The following is an 18328-nucleotide window of genomic DNA, read 5'->3' as shown; positions in this document are numbered from 1 at the left end:
GGGACCAAGAGGGGCTCGTGGAGTAGTGAAACTAGGAAGCTGTGGGGAACAGGAAAATTGCAGCAGGGGGATAAGTAGAGAATTACCGGAAGGTTGGCAGTGTAGTTGGGACAAGATACCTCTTGTGGTTGGGCAGCATTATATTACTTTGAACAGAGACTCAGCATGATGCCCGGGATCACCTTTAGGGACATGGCCTAGTACCAGGAAGCCAGGCTAAAGCTTGATGAAACCTCTCTGTGTAACAAAATGTTGGCTCAAGTCCATTGTGCTATGTGGGAGTTCCGAGTTCACCTGGCCTTGTGGGGGGAACAAGAAGGGGAAATTGTTGCTGTTTGTTGCCACTTCACAGCCACGGGCTTCCGGGTTTAACTAGATCAGGTACACCTGTTCAACCTGATTTTCCTGTTGCAAAAAGGAAAAACAAAAAGGAAGAAAGGAATTGTATGAGAGAAATCACGAAGTATAATGACTTTTTTTCAGGCACCGTATCTCGAAATCAAGAAGCAGATGGATAAACAGGACCCCCTTGCTCATCCCCTGCTGCAATGGTATACAATTTTAGTTTTCCTCTTCATTAAAACGGCATCGTTTTCTACTGCCTGCTTTAAGCGGGGAGAGGGGAGGAGGAGGGCCCCATTTTACAAGGCCTGCAATGCTACAGTTCTACAAGCCTGTGAGGCCTGGTAATTTTATAATCAGAGTCCGTAATGACTCTCACTTTAATTAAAACTTGTATATCACAAGGGGAAGAAAATGCTGTCCTACGCGCTACACAGGTATACAGCGTATTTGATGGCAGTTTGTCTGTCATTTTAAAAAATGTGATTAGCTGCATTCTAATGGTGAAGCTGTTTTGGTTCATTTAATTTTCTCGTTAACTGAGGACTGAGTGACAATACTCACTGTTTCAAACACTCACTGAAAACCTTTCTAAAATGTATGTCTCGTACGGTTCACTCCCTTAACAAGGACAGCATAAACTTGATGAGCTCTTTGTTTGCCGGCTGCAGGTGATGCCCTGTTCAGAGTGAGCGTGGTGAGGGGCAAGGCCGTAGTCCCACAGGGATCCTAGGAGGGCTGAGCGAGAACCGGAGCGTGGCTTGAGAGCTCCCCTCCTACCATGCCTGCCACAAAACCCTTTGCCCTCCGGTTTCTTACTTCAAGATGAAAACAATAGTATCTACTCCCCATACCTACAAGGGTTTTATGTGCAAGTCTCTTTGAAATCACTTCAAACTTAAAGACTGGAATTCATCACGGCCATCATGCAGTAACACAAATGTGAAGATTATAAGAGATTGATTTGCATGAGATTGATTCTATACTACAATCTTTTTAAAAAAAATGAAAAGATGAGCAAAGGAGAAAAAATGAGTCTGATTACTTAGCTTTCACTTAGAATCTTACAGTGAGCACTTACTCTATTAAGACTTTAAAAATTAGATTTGGAAGTCTTTCTTCTTTGTACCTTTTTTGATCTTATTATTAAAATTCTGATGGATCGAGTAGAATAACACATAGTTTTCATTTTAACTTTTCAAATTCTCACATTAAGTCATATTCAAAATGAAGGTAAAAATCTCAAATATTGAATCTTTTTTTTCCACCCCCTGTAGTCAGCCTCTGATTGTCAACTTTTATTTGTGATCATTTTCTTCGGTTTGTTAGTCACTCATCTTTCAAGGAAAAGAAAATCTACCAAAATGTTTTAGAGTTTTCCCTATTATTATTTTCTGTACTGAAAAACATAAAGTCATCAGTTCTTTCAGATACCTGAATTTAATTTTTTTCAACCTCAGTGTCTAAATATGGTGAATAACAGCTTGTGTGTAAACCACTGTATATATCAGCACAAAGATCCTCAAATATTTAAAGAAACAAAAAGGTCTCATAAAAACTCATTCTTAGACAATGTAGGGAAGAGCCAAAGAAGCGGTTGTAGGAATCAGCTTCTAATCTTTGTATTTACGTGATCGTCATGTGAAAATATATTTAGAAATGTTCATTTTGCTGATGTCCGAGGAGGGTAATGATTAAAGATCACACTTTTAGGGTGTAAGGAACTACTTCTGCGTTCTCAGATATAAAATATTATCTTTTTTGTTACATGCGCTCTTTTAGTTGTTTTAGGAACAAAGCAAACTGATGTAACTAAGTACAAGCATCACTCAGTTTAATGTCACAGCAAACATTAGTTCCATTCACTTGCCAACTAAAGAAGAAAACTTTAAATATATTTGGCATGTATTTGTGACTGATGGATTATTTTAATTAATTTCAGGGTTATTTCAAGTAATAGGTCACATATTGTGAAACTGCCAGTTAACAGGGTAAGTTGTTTTTTCACATATACATACAGAAATGGGAACAGTCCTGACTAGTTGGGAGAACTGACCCTGTGATGTTTAGGCAGCCTCTCCAGGAGATGGAAGTAATCTCAGGTTAGGCCTCATTCTTCAGTTTGAAATGACCATATGGGCACAAGCTCTAGGTTTTCCCAAGAAATCAAATTCAAATTCAGGCTGCTGCCCTGAACTTTTAAGTGAGTAAAAGGGTCAATATGAAATCATTTAGTTATTCTGCAAGTGATAGGAGGAATCTGGAGATTGACCAGAGAAAGGTATTGTGCTTTTTATTTTTATCATTGTCAGTTTCTTGTTGTCAAGAAAGATACTGCCTTATCAGCTCAATATGCTTACAAAATAAATGAAAAGCCAATGGACTGATTTCAGTTCTGATCATTACCTAAGGAGATCATATCCAGAATCTCAGCTCTCCTGTCTGTGAATCTCTAAACTGCGAGATTCCTTTATATTGTATTCCTATACAAATACATTCCTAAGTGAAAGGGCAGCAATTAGAAAATTTGTCAGGCAACTAATTCAAAAGATTCTGTTTTCATTTCTTTCCATGAACAAAGGGGAAACTCTATGTGAATGTAGGCAATTTCCAGATTTATAAGCATATGCAAATAAAGCATGACGATGGTAATTTTTGCAGTTTTAAAATCTTGAACTAACTTTTCTTTTCTGCTTAGCAAACTCAGATATTTCCCCAGTTGAATAGCTAGTGGATACTTAGGGGATTCAGTAATAAAAGTCTCAAAAAGAAACATAATTAGGAAGGCAGATCTGCTTGGACACGATTACACAATGTATTCCAAAGCTAAATATAAATGACTTTGGATTGTCTGTCTCCTGTTCCTTTTCCATTAGCCTAAAGAATTACCCTTCCTATCAGCAACTCCATATGATTTATCATTTATGCAGGTTTTTTTTTTTTAATGAATGGTCCTGTTAGTGTAAATTCGTGTGGCTTGAATCTAGATATTTCTTAAGCCAGTAAAATTTGAAATTGTCATCACTCTGATTCTGTGTTAATTTTGACATGTTTTCATTTGTCGTTATTTTAAATGGCAGCAACTGAAATTTATGCATACTCCACATCAGTTCCTTCTTCTCAGCAGTCCACCAGCCAAAGAATCTAATTTTAGAGCTGCTAAAAAACTCTTTGGAAGCACCTTTGCATTTCAGTGAGTATGATTTAACGCTGATGGGGATATAGCTTCACCTCGGTCTTCCAGAAATGTGTGGGGAGGAAAACATTCACTTGTAGTAGTTGGCTGTAAGCACTGAGCAGTCCAGTGCCTGATACTTGACTTGGAAATTCAGGACTTTCTGAAGGTACATGATTTATCATACTGTGGCTACTTTAGTGGATTATTAATGTTTGGTTTTACCTTGTCCTTCCCCTCCTCTGTGCTTTAGTGGCTCACATATTGAAAACTGGCACTCTATTCTGAGGAATGGTCTGGTCGTTGCTTCTAATACTAGACTGCAGGTAAGTTTTCTGGATGCTTTACCAAGACCATATTTACTTTTGTGTTAGAGTTCAATAAGCAGTCCTGGTGTTTTGTTCTTATGTGAAAAGGGGTAAGCAAGCGGGCTTCAAAAAATTACATAGGATTTTTAAAAGGCGTTAGTAATGTTCACAAAATAACTGAAGCAGAATTGACCTATACATCATATAGGGATGGAAAGGAAAAGAAATTGAATTCCCTATGAGAAAACAGTAAAGTCACTTTGAGCTTAAGTAGAAGAAAAATTATCATGCAGAAAGTAAAAGCGTACAAGCATTCTGTTGCTAATTCAACACAGATTTCTTGAGCACTGCCCAAGTGTGAATACTTTAAGAAAAAGTAGGGCTAAGAGTTAGCAAAATGGAGATTGGATACCAAAGCGCTATCTGTTGCCTGCTTTACCGTCTCTGGGGCAGCACTGGGAGTTAGCGGGATATCGCGGGTATAGTGCTCATCTTTATTTATTCCCTTCATCTCCAATACCCTACCTCACTCTCATTCAGCTGATTTTCATCTGAGGATGGAAAGAGGTCAGGAAATGAGATGCTCAATCCCATCACCTGTGCCAGATCTCACGGTCTGATGACAGTTGAGATGATACAGTTAAATGTAAATGTCCATAAACACACACTTACTCGATTAGTATTCAGTTCATACTAAATAAGGCACAGGGGTTCTAGAAGACAGGGATAATGAGAGAGAATTTTAATTGTTCTGAGTAGTTTCTTAGAACAGTGGAAGAGTTTCAGTTAATGAAACTGTAACCTGCAAGGTTAGAGGAGATAAGAACGGGATTGCAGTGTTGTGTAAGGAAAATGTCAATAGGCTCCTTTGTGGCTATACTAGCATGTGAGTCCTGATCAAAACCCTCACCATATATAATGCAGTCTGGTTTGTTTTCCGTATTTTGGAGTCGAATATTTTGGGTAAAAATGTTACTTTATAATAATTCACTGACTTTGTCATAGATCAGGTGGAAAACTTTAAAATTAAAGATTTTTTTTCTCTGGCCATCACTTTTTATGTATCAACTCACTGAATTTTGAGGACAAAGATATTAGTAGTCCTATTTTCAAATTAGTCCTTTAGGAAATAGCTTTATCATTTTCTAAGAATTTATGCTCCAACATGAGACTAATTTTTCTTATGTAAAGTATTAACCTTTGAAACCATTGGCTGCCCACTTTCTCTCCCCCTTCTTCCCCTTTTAGCTCCACGGTGCAATGTATGGAAGTGGAATCTATCTTAGTCCAATGTCAAGCATATCTTTTGGTTACTCAGGTAAGCGTGTGTTTCATTTTTACTTTTTAAATTTTTTTGAGTTTATTTATTTAATTTGAGAGAGAGAGAGAGAGAGCGTGCATGCATGCAGGTGAGCAGGGAAGGTGCAGGGAGAGAAGGAGGGAGAAAGAATCCCAAGCAGGCTCCATGCTGTCAGTGGCAGAGCCTGACACAGGTCTCGATCTCACCAACCTTGAGATCTGACCTGAGCCAAAATCAAGAATCAGACACTTACCGAATGAGCCACCCAGGCACCCCTTAAAACCAATTTACGAATTTTCTAAATATATCGATTTCTAAATATAGCAAGAGAATTTCCTATCCCTATTTTCCATGCAAATTTTTTTAAAAAGCTGTATTTTCTACTTTCCTAACACTGTCAGGACTTCTAAACCCACTGACTTTCCACCCCAAGTCACAGGAGCTGGTCCTTCAGGAGCCCATCGTGATCATTGGTGCTCCATGCAATGAAATCTTAGGCAAAGTGTCAAGGGATTGTATTTGAGGGGCATGATACAGCTTTGTTCCTGAATTACTCTTTTCTTGGTGTCCTCAGGGATGAACAAGAAGCAGAAGGTGACAGCCAAAGACGAGCCGGCCTCAAGCAGTAAAAGCAGCAGCACATCACAGGTGTTGTAGTGACTCGAGTGGCTGATGTGATGAGTGAACGTTAGCCTCATTAGCCAGCAGGACATCAATAAGTCTGGCTTTTTAAGTCTTCAGAGTCATTGTAAATAGTCATTACGCATGAAGGAACAAAACTTACCCTCACGTGTAATAATCAGAGCGCCTTTATTCAGTAAACATTCAGCAAGTATTTATTAAGCTTCTCCTGTAATGTTTTAGAGAATGCTAAGCATTGGGCTATAGTGATGATAAAAAATAGATCGCAAAACAATAGAGAATTCCTTTGGGAGTTTACATTCTGTTAAATGGCTGTGAATGAATTAAATATATATTTAGATAGAATGCTAGGTGGTGGAGAAAAATGGAGAAAAATCAGGGAACAGAGATGTTTAATACCATGAGATAGAAGATGGGACCAGAGTGACTGTCCCTGGGCTGGTCAGGAAAGGGTGCTCTTTCTCAGGGTATTGTGTGGAGACCTATAGTCAGTGAGTCCATGAGCCCTATGGGAGGAAGAACATTCCAGGCAGAGAAAAGAGCAAGCACAGATCCCTTGTTGTTTCAGAGGAAACAACCATTCTGGACCAATTAAAAATCTACTTAATGAATAATGTGACTTTAAATTGAAAAAAAAAAAAAAAAAAGGATAGCTAACTTAGTATCTAAAAACAAAAGCAAAACTACACATTTTCTACATGAGATTTTTCTGAAATGCCTGCAGCTTAAGTTAATGGTGCTGTAAAAATGGGTTGGTTTTAGGTTAGTTAGATGATCTGGAATAACTGATTTTAATGTTTAAAAAGACCATGCAATTTTAATTTTGTTTCCCTTGAAACAAGGATGCCAGGCTTCCAGTAAAAATAAATTTGAGTTCTAATTCTATGATGTGATGCTGTTAAACTTTAATTTAGCCTTTTTAGTTCACTTATCTTGAGAGTGATTTGATAATGATTATGTACAGAAATTAAATGATATAACAAATATAGCTTGACATTAAGAAAGAATTCAAGGATATTACTGCTAGTCTAGATAGCCCCCCCCCCACTTTTCTTTTAATCTGGAGCTATCTCAGGGGCTATTATTTTTTAACGATGATGAGTTCTCTTTTCACTTGAGCAACTGCCCCATTTTCAGTCTAATTTTTAAATTCTTTTGGAATTTAGTCACAGAAAAAAGGACAACAATCCCAATTCCTGCAAAGCCGTAACCTAAAATGCATCGCCTTATGTGAAGGTACGTTGAAAATTCTACAAACCTTGTAGCATTAATTCTCTATGTTATATGTATTTAGGAATTTGAGTATATTTACAGAATGCTCATAATGCATTAGTGACAGCATTATTTCTCCTGACCTTCTCTAAGGGCACAGATGGGAAACAGGTACAATATAGAGCGTTAAAGGTGAAAAACAAAGTGTCACTGGCAAGAGTTCAAACAGTGCTATATTTTATTCTTGGCAGATATCTCAGAATGGTAATTATATTTTCCTGATCAAGTATTACTAATCTCTTCTGTTAATATGCCACCTTCCTCTTTAAGTTGGCTTTTGAATGTATAATACCATGGAAAATTGGAAAGATGAACCAAGCACCAAGAAGAGAACCCAAATAGGTCTTCTGTTTCTACGCTGAAATTATTCATTTCTTCTGAACTTGGGATAGAAAAATTGATAGGCGATTTGGAAAATCATACACTTTTCTTTGTTCTTGCTATAAAATATGACCTTGACTAGAAAAGCGTTTTTTCCTTATGTTGAGAGTTTTCAGTAGCCACTCTTAACTGCCTTTTAAGTTTTCAACCCTTGATAGTTATATGGGAGACCAAGTTGTTTTCCACATAGTTCCCGAGTCAGGACTGTTTGCTTTTGATAATACACAAGTGATTGCTTTCCTGTTGTTACGCTGATGGTGTTTAAAACATAAAATTGTTACATGACATTTCATTGTTTTTACTACATTTTTGACAGCTAATTAGGTTAAACAATTTTTCATATGCTGGTCTGTGCATGTTCTTTTTGCTTTTAGATTCTAAGAGCCAGAAGTATAGTAACTTAGAATACATAGTTCTTTACTTTTATCTTCCACTTACAGTGATCACCTCACCTGACCTGCACAAACATGGAGAGATATGGGTCGTCCCCAATACTGATCATGTCTGCACACGATTCTTCTTTGTGTAAGTGTAAAGGTTCACATTTGTGTCTTACTGTCTTCTCCATGAATGAGATAGTAGTGACTACATTTCTTTCTTTTTTTTTTTTGGTCATTTTAGCTGCCAATATATAACAGACAGCTAATTTCTCATTATATTAATGTTTGTTTTATTTTAATGAGCTCTAAAAAACAGAGTGATATGTAAATGTTAATTTAGAAGAACTGAAGGAAAACACCCTGTCTCTTTAACCATCTATGTGTGCATGTATGTACACGTGTATATATGGGTATATATACATACACACAGATAGATGTAACATAGATATACACACACATACACACATATCTTTATCTATGGACTTAAAAATATGATAACTGGAAATGAAGAAAACAATAATGAGAATGCCCTGTCCCTATGAAAAGTTGATGCAGGACTACTGATGTGGAGTTTTTGACACAGCTGTATCAAAAGTGCTGTATGAAAATGTAATAGCATTAGTTTTCAGCCCTAAATAAATAATGAGTCCAGTAAACCTGTCTGATTTTCACCCATCTTTGTTTGACTCCCAACCCCTTCCCCTGCCTGTTTCTTCCTCATCCATGGTCCTATCACAGGAAACCCCTCGGGGAAGAATTGAGCATATCTGTTTTATACTTTTATGTAGTCTTCTAAACAGAAGATGGAAAAATGCACTGGGTCGCTTTATAAGCCATGTCAAAATGACTGCAGCAAGATTGCTTCGATGTATAATGTATCTGTAGGATGCTATGCCTACAGCATTTGATCGCTTACCTAATGGACAGGTGGCAATGGAAATTTTATGAACTGCCTGGTTTTCTTTTGGATAATATGAAAACTGACTTTCTTATTCTGATTTACATATTATGTATTTATATATCTTCTGTATTTTTGATACACATTAATACATAAGTTACGTATTGTGAGACATATATATATCTATAGATTTTTTTCTTAATGGCAAAGCAGCCATAAGTGTTGTAGAAAAAGCCTGCTTTGGTTAGACAGTTTGTGTCCAGGCTCACCAGTTAGATGATGTTAACCATGCTGCATAACCTTCCTAAGTTTCATCAGTGGGTACAATAGAGTATCATCAGTAGGTATGGTAGCACAGTATATCTACCTTAAGGGGCAGAATCCCAACAGGAAACCCGTGGCCCATGAAAAATACTGTAATTTCTTTTCTTTTTTAATAATAATATTTATTTATTTTTGAGAGAGAGAAAGAGACAGACAGGGCCTGAGCAGGGGAGGATCAGAGAGAGAGAGAGAGGGAGACACAGAATCTGAATCAGGCTCCAGGATTTGAGCTGTCAGCACAGAGCCTGACATGGGGCTCAAACCCACAAACCCTGAGATCATGACCTGAGCCAAAGTCGGACGCTTAACCGACTGAGCCACCCGGGCACCCCCAAAATACCATAATTTCTATCATCCACAAGTAAGTTACTTAAAAAGGTGTGGTTTATAGGGGAACCGGTCTAGTGTAGTAACCAGGATCTAGTAACACCACAGCTGTTGTTACTACATGTACTTAGGGCCAAAAGGACAAGAACAAGAAACAATTATCAGACCTGGCAGGAGAACCCTTTCTAGTTCAGCAACTTTGAAAGTCTACACATAGCCCGAGGTGCCCTTGTGGATCTGGAGCTAAGGGAAACCTGGACTTTGCCCTCCTGCTAAGGTCCTGCTGGGACTCCCCATTTCCTCTACCAGAAAGTAGAGGGCCAGGGAGCATACTGATAGAGTCCATACAAATTGGTCTTCTGGGTCAGAATGCAAGGTAGACAAGGATGCCATGTGGGTCTGGAGGTTCCTAGAGAAGCTATCTGCATGCTAGCTTAAGGTTATTATGAGCACAAAGTTGGTGCTATGCAGATCTCCATTGAAAGGCCCTCATTAAATACTTATTTCCCCTCCCCCCCTTTTTTTTTTGAGAGAGAGAAAGAGCGTGTGCACATGCGCAGGGGAGGGGCAGAGAGAGAGGGAGAGAGAATCCCAAAGCAGGCTCCATGCTCAGTGCGAAGCCCGACTCAGGGCTCAATCTCACAAGTGAGATCATGACGTGAGCCGTAATCGAGAGTATGCTTAACCCACCGAGCCACCTAGGTGCCCCTCCCCTCTTCTTTCTTTACCATCGTGACTGTTATCTTCTGTTAGAAGATTGGCTTTCCCAAAGACACATCCAGTCCCGAAGTTGTTTCATTGAGTGGCCTTAGGATTTAGAAAGTAACTCCAAAGTCCTCTCCTTAGCCTGATGTTAGTTAATTTATCCCTTTTAGTAACTTGCTAAAAGTCAAATATATTGAGCCAAATAAACAACTTTAGATATTTAAGTATGCATTCTAGCATTATTTCTTTGAAATTTTACATAAATTATATGTAAAATAAATCTGTAGGGATATATGTGTTGGGTGTGTATTATGTGTGTGTCTGGAGAGAAGGATATCTGAATTTTTTAGAAGAAAAATTTGAGGAAAGACCACCTGAAGAAAAGAGAACAAAATTCTCTAGTATATTTAGATACTTTACAAATAATATAAAGAAAAAAATTCTCTTAAGATAATGATTTTAATTTCTTTATAATTTTTTTTAATGTTTGTTCATTTTTTGAGAGACAGAGAGAGAGAGAGAGAGAGAGAGAGAGAGAGAGAGCGAGCATGAGTGGAGGAGCAGAGAGAGAGGGAGACACAGAATCTCAAGCAGGCTCCAGGCTCTGAGCTGTCAGCACAGAGCCCGACGTGAGGTTCGAACTCACAGACTGTGAGATCATGACCTGAGCTGAAGTCAGACACTTAACCCACTGAGCCACCCAGGTGCCCCCTATTTTCATTTCTTTATAAATGCAAATGTGATTTCATCCTTTTTCTCTGCACCCTCAGGAAAGAAGGGACTAATTAAGGAAAATTGATAAGATTCAAACACATCAAAAGGAGAATCCATTCACTAATTAATGTACATTCTAATTACAACCATCAGCTTCTTTATAAAGGATATAATCACAGAGTTCTGTGAGTGATGTGCCTCCCCAGTGAGTGGTAACATCTAGGAAAAGATAAATTGAGGAGAAAGAAGTGAGTTATCACAAATATACTGTTATCAGACAGAAAATCTTATTTTCTTATTATTTTATTCTGGTTTTTTTATTAACATTATCTGATTCCTTATTTAGAAGTCTGACCTGATAGTAGGATATAAATTAATGTTCCTTCTTTTTTATCTATTTTTAAGTGAAACTACTAAAATATTTCAGTAATTTCCATGCTAATCTGATTTCTAGAATGGAGATAATAAAACACTAATTTAATATCCTATTCATACTCTTTCCAACAAGTAAACAACAACACAGAATGAAGGAAGAATTGTGGGGATATTTTAGGGAACAGACTGCTACATCAAAAAAAATTTTGAAAGTAAAATTTAAAAGAAGACATCACTTAGAAAAAAAAAATAAGTTCAAAAAAATTGTTGGATAATTTCAAAGTGAATGAACTTAATCATATTTTAATGCTTTAGGCAAAAAGTAATAATTAGATGTTTTGAACAGATTGTAACCAATTTTAAGTGTCTAAGCATTCCTGATAAAGTTTGATTTCTGATTGGGCTTGAGACACATGTACACAAAGGCATTAAGGCCAATATTTAGAAATATGGCAGCAGTTTTTAAAAGGGGCTAGAAGCTGGGCTCCCCGAAGCAGAAGATGCAAAAACCAAATGGATACATTGTACTCTAGGTATATGCAACAAACATGCCTGCTTCACAGTGAATGGGGAATTTTAGAGCAAGAGAAGGAAGATTTACTATTGGTATTTCCCATTAATAGGATTATTAAATAATAAAATTGAGGATAAGGTTAGTGATAATTTGGCAAGTAAACAGGTGTGTCCAGTGCCATGTCCCCCCCCCCGGCTAACCCTCACCCCCACCCCATCCTGCCATAGTGACAGCTATTAGAGGTAAGAGTATATGTCTTCTCCCTCAGCTCTCTGGGACCCAGGAAAGGTTAAGAACTGCTAGGTTTGTATATCCTGCTTATTTGATGTTACAACCTGTTTCATGCTTTAGTGTTTCTTTGATTTAGAGCAGGTAGATCTTCAAATGAATTGTTTCCATATGTTGTCTATTAGATAAAGTTAAGGTATATACACTCCCTCCTATTTTTCAAGACATACCAATAAGTTCAGAAACTTAAGAACGGGAAGCACCAAATCAGGTAAGTCTGCAGAGAAGAGATTGGGTATTTTCAGGTTTCTGAGTCAAGCAGATCTCAGGGCTAAATACGTTTCAGGAATTCTTATCCAAAATCTATCTTCTAAGGTCTAGCACAAATATCACCTCTTCAGTGCAGCTCCCAGTCAAAATTAATCTTCCTTCCTGGTGTTCTTACACCCCACATTGCAGAACTTCCATTTAAAATTCAGTTTTTTCATTGTATCTGACTTTTCTATGAGGCTATCAACTGCCAAAGGGCAGACCCCTGCTCTTGCTTTTCTTTTTTCTTTACGATTTTTTTTTATACTTTGTTTTGAGAGAGAGAGAGAGAGAGAGAGAGAGAGAGAGGGAGAGAGAGAGATGCCTGCATGCACAAAAGGAGGGGCAGAGAGAGAGAGGGAGAGGTTGAGATTCCCAAGCAGGCTTCCACACGCAGCTCAAACCATGAGAGATCATGACCTTAGTCAAAATCGAGACTCGAAAGCTTAACTGACTGAGCCCCCCAGGCACCCCTACTCTTGCTTTTCTTTTACTCTCCTACATGCCCTGAAGCACTTCCCAAGGTACCCAATGCGGAGACGCCTGTCAGTACATTTTTAATGAATGAACAAAAACAAAGCTGAAAAGGACAATATTTTGGATTACTATATGTATGGTTTTTACTTTTGGTCAAAGTTTGAAATATATCTAAAGAAGAAGATACAGGAAAAATTTGTAAAATAAGAACTGTATAATGGCCATTAAATGAAAAGAAAGAGAACGTGCATCATGATTTTGCAAAAACAAAACAAAACAAAACAAACAAAACCCACAAACAGTGTTTGCTGGGAACATAGTGAGTAGACAGACAACTTATTTATAAAGTTGGAAGACAAACCATTTGGTCATGGCTCAGTGACACTGTGTGACATAAGCTGTGTGACATCAAGCTGATAAGATCGGGAACTTTGCTTTATCCCCAGCTTATAATAAATCCAATTTCTCTGTCTGCAACCCAGATCCCTTTCCAAGATTTAAACCGCCACATCACTCTCCTGCTTAAGATTCTTTCGGAGCTGCTTGCTTCTTATAAGACGAAATCCCGTGTCCTTTTACAAAGGGAACCACACAACTCCCCAGCCCTTTGTTCCTCCTTCAGCGCCACCGCCTTAGAAAGTCAAGGAGATCCAGTCCCCAGCCTCATGCCCGCCACATCTCATTGCCCACAATTTCTCCCCTCCAGATGTTATGCGTCACAACCTGAACTGTTCACTACAATTCCCACACCTTCATGCTTTTCTTCTTTCCTTTCTCCATTGAGCTTGGATTCTCTCTTCCTCTCTACCCTCAAAGTAATTTATCTAATTCCTACTCATCCTTTAAATTTCAACATATGCCTTCTGTTCTTCCTAGAACTTTCCTAGACTCCTTTGTACCGCTCCTTAGTGTTACTGTGTGATGCCGTGGGCATGTTTTTGTCATTGGGTTATTCTTCCTTATGCATGGTCTTCTCCATTATTCTGTATACTTCTTGAGGTTGTGGACTGTATGGCTCATTTGTCTTTGTGTGCCCAGCACAGTGCTTAGCAGAAAAGAAGGAATGAATGAAATGCCCACATTTAACTGCTCGCTAGGTATTTCCCCTCGAAAAGTCTGCTCACACCTTAAAATCAGTGTGTACAAAGTGGACCCCATTATTGCTAAATCCCCTAATCAAGTTCTCGGCTTTCTCAATCTCTGCAGTCATTTTACATCAAAGAGACTTGAAATCCGAGCTCTTGTTCTTAATTTCTTTCTCCTTGTGTGCTATAGTCATCAGCTCCCAGTATACCTTTACCGTTTTCTCCTTTCAATACCTTTGTTTCCATGGATATATCATTCTCTGCCCCAGAGTCCACCAAAAGATTACTAGTTATTCTCCATGCTTCTCATTACCCCTAATCTATCTTGTACAATGCCAGATTTATTAACCATTAAGATGATTAGACTAGTGATACCTCTTCATTGTATAGAAACTGAAATCAAAGGCAAGCAAAAAGAAGAAAATCACCTGTAATATCCCCACTTGGAGTTAAATACAGCTAATCTTTTGGTGTATAGTCTCCATTTCTATGCATATAAAATTTTAAGGTCATGCTATTTATATCACATTAATATTCCTAAAGCAGAGTTTTGATTATACCTTGTTCATACAGACTGGTAGTTTTTAACAAACAAAAACATGGTATTCTGCAACATAGAGACCATTTTACTTTCCCTCAATTATCCATACAAAACACTGATTGAATAAAATTATTATCCAAGGTGTTTCTTGAGAGCAGCTTGGAATTATTTTTCCCACTACTGTGCCTTTGTTCCGTCAGTCTAAATGATGGGCCTTCTCCCCAGCTTAGCCTTCTCTAATCTTCCAAGCCTGACTACATGGTCTTTTCCAAGGGGTCTTCTTGACATCCCAGTCAGACATGATTTCTGTCTTTAAGTTTTACTCACTCTTTTTTTTTTGTTTTGAATATTTATTTATTTTTGAGAGAGAGACAGAGTGTGAGCAAGGGAGGGGCAGAGACAGAGGGAGACACAGAATCAGAAGTAGGCTCCAGGCTCCGAGCTGTCAGCCAGAGCCTGACGCAGAGCTTGAACCCACAGACCGCCAGATCATGACCTGAGCTGAAGTCGAATGCTTAACCGACTGAGCCACCCAAGTGCCCCTTTACTCGTTCTCGTTCGTCATAAAATCTGCTTGTCCTTGATGCCTGCCTTACAGTTATTTGCATAACTTTATTATCTCCCCTCGTAAAGTGCAGATTCTGTTCACAAGAAACAACACATAGCAAATGAAAGCAATGACAAAAGACTGCATGTTCCAACGTAATGAAGAAATTGTACATGAGTTGTGACATAGACAATGCTGTTACAGCATCAGGTATCTTCAGGAACTTTGGGGAAGTGCCGGATATCATTCGATTCACAGTGAATTTCTTCTTTTTATTGCTAATGAAAAATAGTGCTATCATTTCTGTATTCCAGATTCAGGGAGCCCGAAAACAAATTTACGTGTGCCATTCTTTAAAGCTGTCACAAAGCTGCTACATCAGTTTGAGAATAGAACATGTCAATACATTCAAAAGTTTTTATCCACGAAATTTTGTAACATACCCAGAGAGTTCCAGACAGCTAAATTCCATCTGTTGTCTTATTTTCCTTCTCATAGCTTTTTAGGCAGATTGGTTTATTTTTTATTAAAATTTTAGCAATCTTCTTATACCTGGGGACATAAGTAATTTTAGACTTCTTTTAGATGGTTTCATTTTTCCTTCTTCAATAAACCCTAGTCAAGTATATCATTTCCCTATGATATTATTCTTGCTCCATTTCTTTTTTTTTTTTTTTTTTAATTTGTTGCTTTCTGGGCATAAATGAATTTCACTGTTAGCAACTGAGTGTTTGTCTGTAATACTAATAAATAGTTGCAAAGTATTCTGTATGCCATATTGTAATAAGTGCCCAAATGCTACTAGTATTACATAGATATGAATTCTGCCAGTTGACCCAATCAAATGGTAATTTGTCTTTCCTTTATTATTATATATGCTTCACAGTTTAAGACACCTGGATGCTTGGGTCAGTTTTATCCTTCCAACCCACAGCTGTTATGCTTTCTTGTGGGATTCACAGACAGTGGGAAAACATGCATTTTTCTTAATACTTTCAATCTCAGTCCCTCACTCTTGCTCTCCCCTCACCCTGTGCTCTTTGTGTCTTAAATTATTAGCATTTATTTAAAGAATGTGAGTCTCGTCTCCTTTCCACTAACTACATATGCTTTTAAAGTGTTGATGAACACATAGTATTGGGGGTAGCAGACCCTTCCATTTGGACATAGGGTGTCGGGGGAGTGGGACATGACTGGAGACAAAGTTTTGGTTTGAGTCCCGCAGGACCTGGTGTGCCATGCCAGTCTCATTGGATTTTGTCCTGCAAGTAAAGTGGAGGCCATTTGTATCACTGTAGCAGAGCAGAAAATAGTCTTAGGGGAGAGATGATGGGGTAAGTGTGGAGACAGAGAGATCAGCTATAATGTTATTACAATCATCTAGGTCAGTGTTTCTCACTACAGAAGAAAATGTGTTTGACATCGTGACTTGGGAAAAAACAATGTGTCCTTTGTGTGGTGCATTCAGTGTTCTGTATCTTATTCTATCATAATCTCATTGAAAAATGCTTAGATTAACAATCTAAATTAATTTCGGAACCCGCTAATTGTACATAACCTGAAACTTGAAAATCCCTTATTTAGATGAATGATAATGAAGGCCTAAATGAAGGTAATGGCATCAAATGGAGAGAAGATGCAACTGGGAATAATTAAGAAAACAGAAGCAAGGTAACTTGGTGACTTACTGGAATCAGGCACATGGAAGAACCAAGAAGGACTGAAGTTACCTTGTTGGGAGAGTGGGTAGACAATGGTACTCCAAATTGAGATTTTGTTAGGGTAAAAAAAAAGCAGTTTCAGGGTCAAAAAGTTAAGTTCAGTTTTGAATACACTCGATTTGTGATTTCTGTGGGAAAATTACAGTTAGGGAAAGATGTAAGGATTAGAGATATAGTTGAGGAATCAGCATGTGGGTGACAATTAAAGCAGTGGGAGGGATTGAAATAATTGAGATTTTGCAGATCATGAGAAGAGAAAACACTGAGAGTGAATTGTGGATAAAATCAGCATTGAAATGGGAGGCCACGGAAGAGGATGTGGTGAAGGAAATTAAGAATTAATAATCACAGGGCCAGGGCGCCTGGGTGGCTCAGTCTTGAGCGTCCGACTTCGGCTCAGGTCATGATCTCACAGCTCATGGGTTTGAGCCCCGCGTCGGGCTCTGTGCTGATGGCTCAGAGCCTGGAGCCTGCTTCGGATTCTGTGTCTCCCTCTCTCTCTGCCCCTAACCCACTGGCATTCTGTCTCTGTCTCTCTCAAAAAATAAATAAACATTGAAAAAAAATCTTTTTAAATAGTAATAGTCACAGGGCCAACGAGGAAGTGAAGAGATAGTATCACTTTAGGAAAAAGAGCAGTCCACTGTATCACATACTGCTCACATAGCAGGTAAAGTCCTGTGAACTCCTCACCTAGGAGGCTGTGGGCAACCATTGTCAGTACACTCAGTAGAGTGGTAGGATCAGAAGAATGCCTGCAGTGGCTTGAAGACATGAGAAGATAGAAGGTATTACAGACAAATCTCAAAGGTCAGCATTAAGTTGAAAGGAATAGAGATTGTAGTAGGTAGACTGGGTCTCAGTTAAGCCAAGAATACCCTATTCAACTTTGTGTCCTGTGTACAGAGGACACAGTAGGTGTCTAGACCCTACTACAGGTGCCATAGAGCCAGAATAAACATAAATGCATCTTGGGAAAATGAGAAGAGCTACATGTGGACGGTATGTGTAACTGGTACCATGGTTTTCTTTGTGTCTTCCCACTGTCCTTTTGGCAGTGTCTTTGCTTTCCAAAATCCGGATCCTGGAGGAACTAGCTGGATTGACTTGGTAAACACTATTAACTCCCTCGGAACGAGCCTGCCAGCCAGTTTGCCTCTCCAGCCTTGGCTCAGTATTACGGATGGCTTAATTTACCCTTAGTCCTGTGGGTAGCCGGGATTTGTGTAAAAGCCAGTAAAATGTATTTTACTTGCCCTGTAAAATATATCTTTTACATAGTTTGCCACAATGCACCAAATTTGATTTGGACAGTACTTAAAGCATTTCACTTGAGCATTTTCCACTTAATTAACAGAACACTTACAGTTTGATCTCCTGACGAAATAATTATAACTGGGCTATATACCACATACCCCTTTCTTTTCTTTACGGTGATGTTTCACTATGAGTGTGTGTGTGTGTGTGTGTGTGTGTGTGTGTGCGCGCACACGCACACACACACACACATATTTATACGGAAAGAATTAAACAAGTTGATAGGCAACCGTGGGTCAGTTCTTACAAGTCTACATTCGATATAAATACAGTTATCACTAGGTGTTTAAGCAGTGGGTTATGTAAGGACCTGGGTTCTCATTGCTGTATGCCCTCCATTTCATTTCCCTGTATTGTGCTATTTAAGGAGAATTTTTATGTGGTTAGGAAAAGACAGTGGTGCGCATAAATCTTTGAGACTGCTTACAGCCCTGGTTATCTATTTT

General features: G+C 38.4%; 1 protein-coding gene across 1 annotated transcript in view; it reads left to right on the top strand.

Moving 5' to 3' along the window:
- PARP8 (poly(ADP-ribose) polymerase family member 8) overlaps positions 1-18328 on the top strand; it is a 180584-nt gene that overhangs the window by 156733 nt on the left and 5523 nt on the right. The window contains 8 exon segments of the mRNA XM_043598792.1: positions 484-551; positions 2285-2333; positions 3423-3535; positions 3771-3843; positions 5074-5143; positions 5700-5773; positions 6934-7003; positions 7861-7945. Coding sequence (XP_043454727.1) covers positions 484-551; positions 2285-2333; positions 3423-3535; positions 3771-3843; positions 5074-5143; positions 5700-5773; positions 6934-7003; positions 7861-7945 — 602 coding nt within the window.

This window comes from Prionailurus bengalensis, chromosome A1 (assembly GCF_016509475.1).
Source record: "Prionailurus bengalensis isolate Pbe53 chromosome A1, Fcat_Pben_1.1_paternal_pri, whole genome shotgun sequence".
Taxonomy (NCBI): Eukaryota; Metazoa; Chordata; class Mammalia; order Carnivora; family Felidae; genus Prionailurus; species Prionailurus bengalensis.
This window is presented reverse-complemented; position numbering and strand designations above follow the sequence as displayed.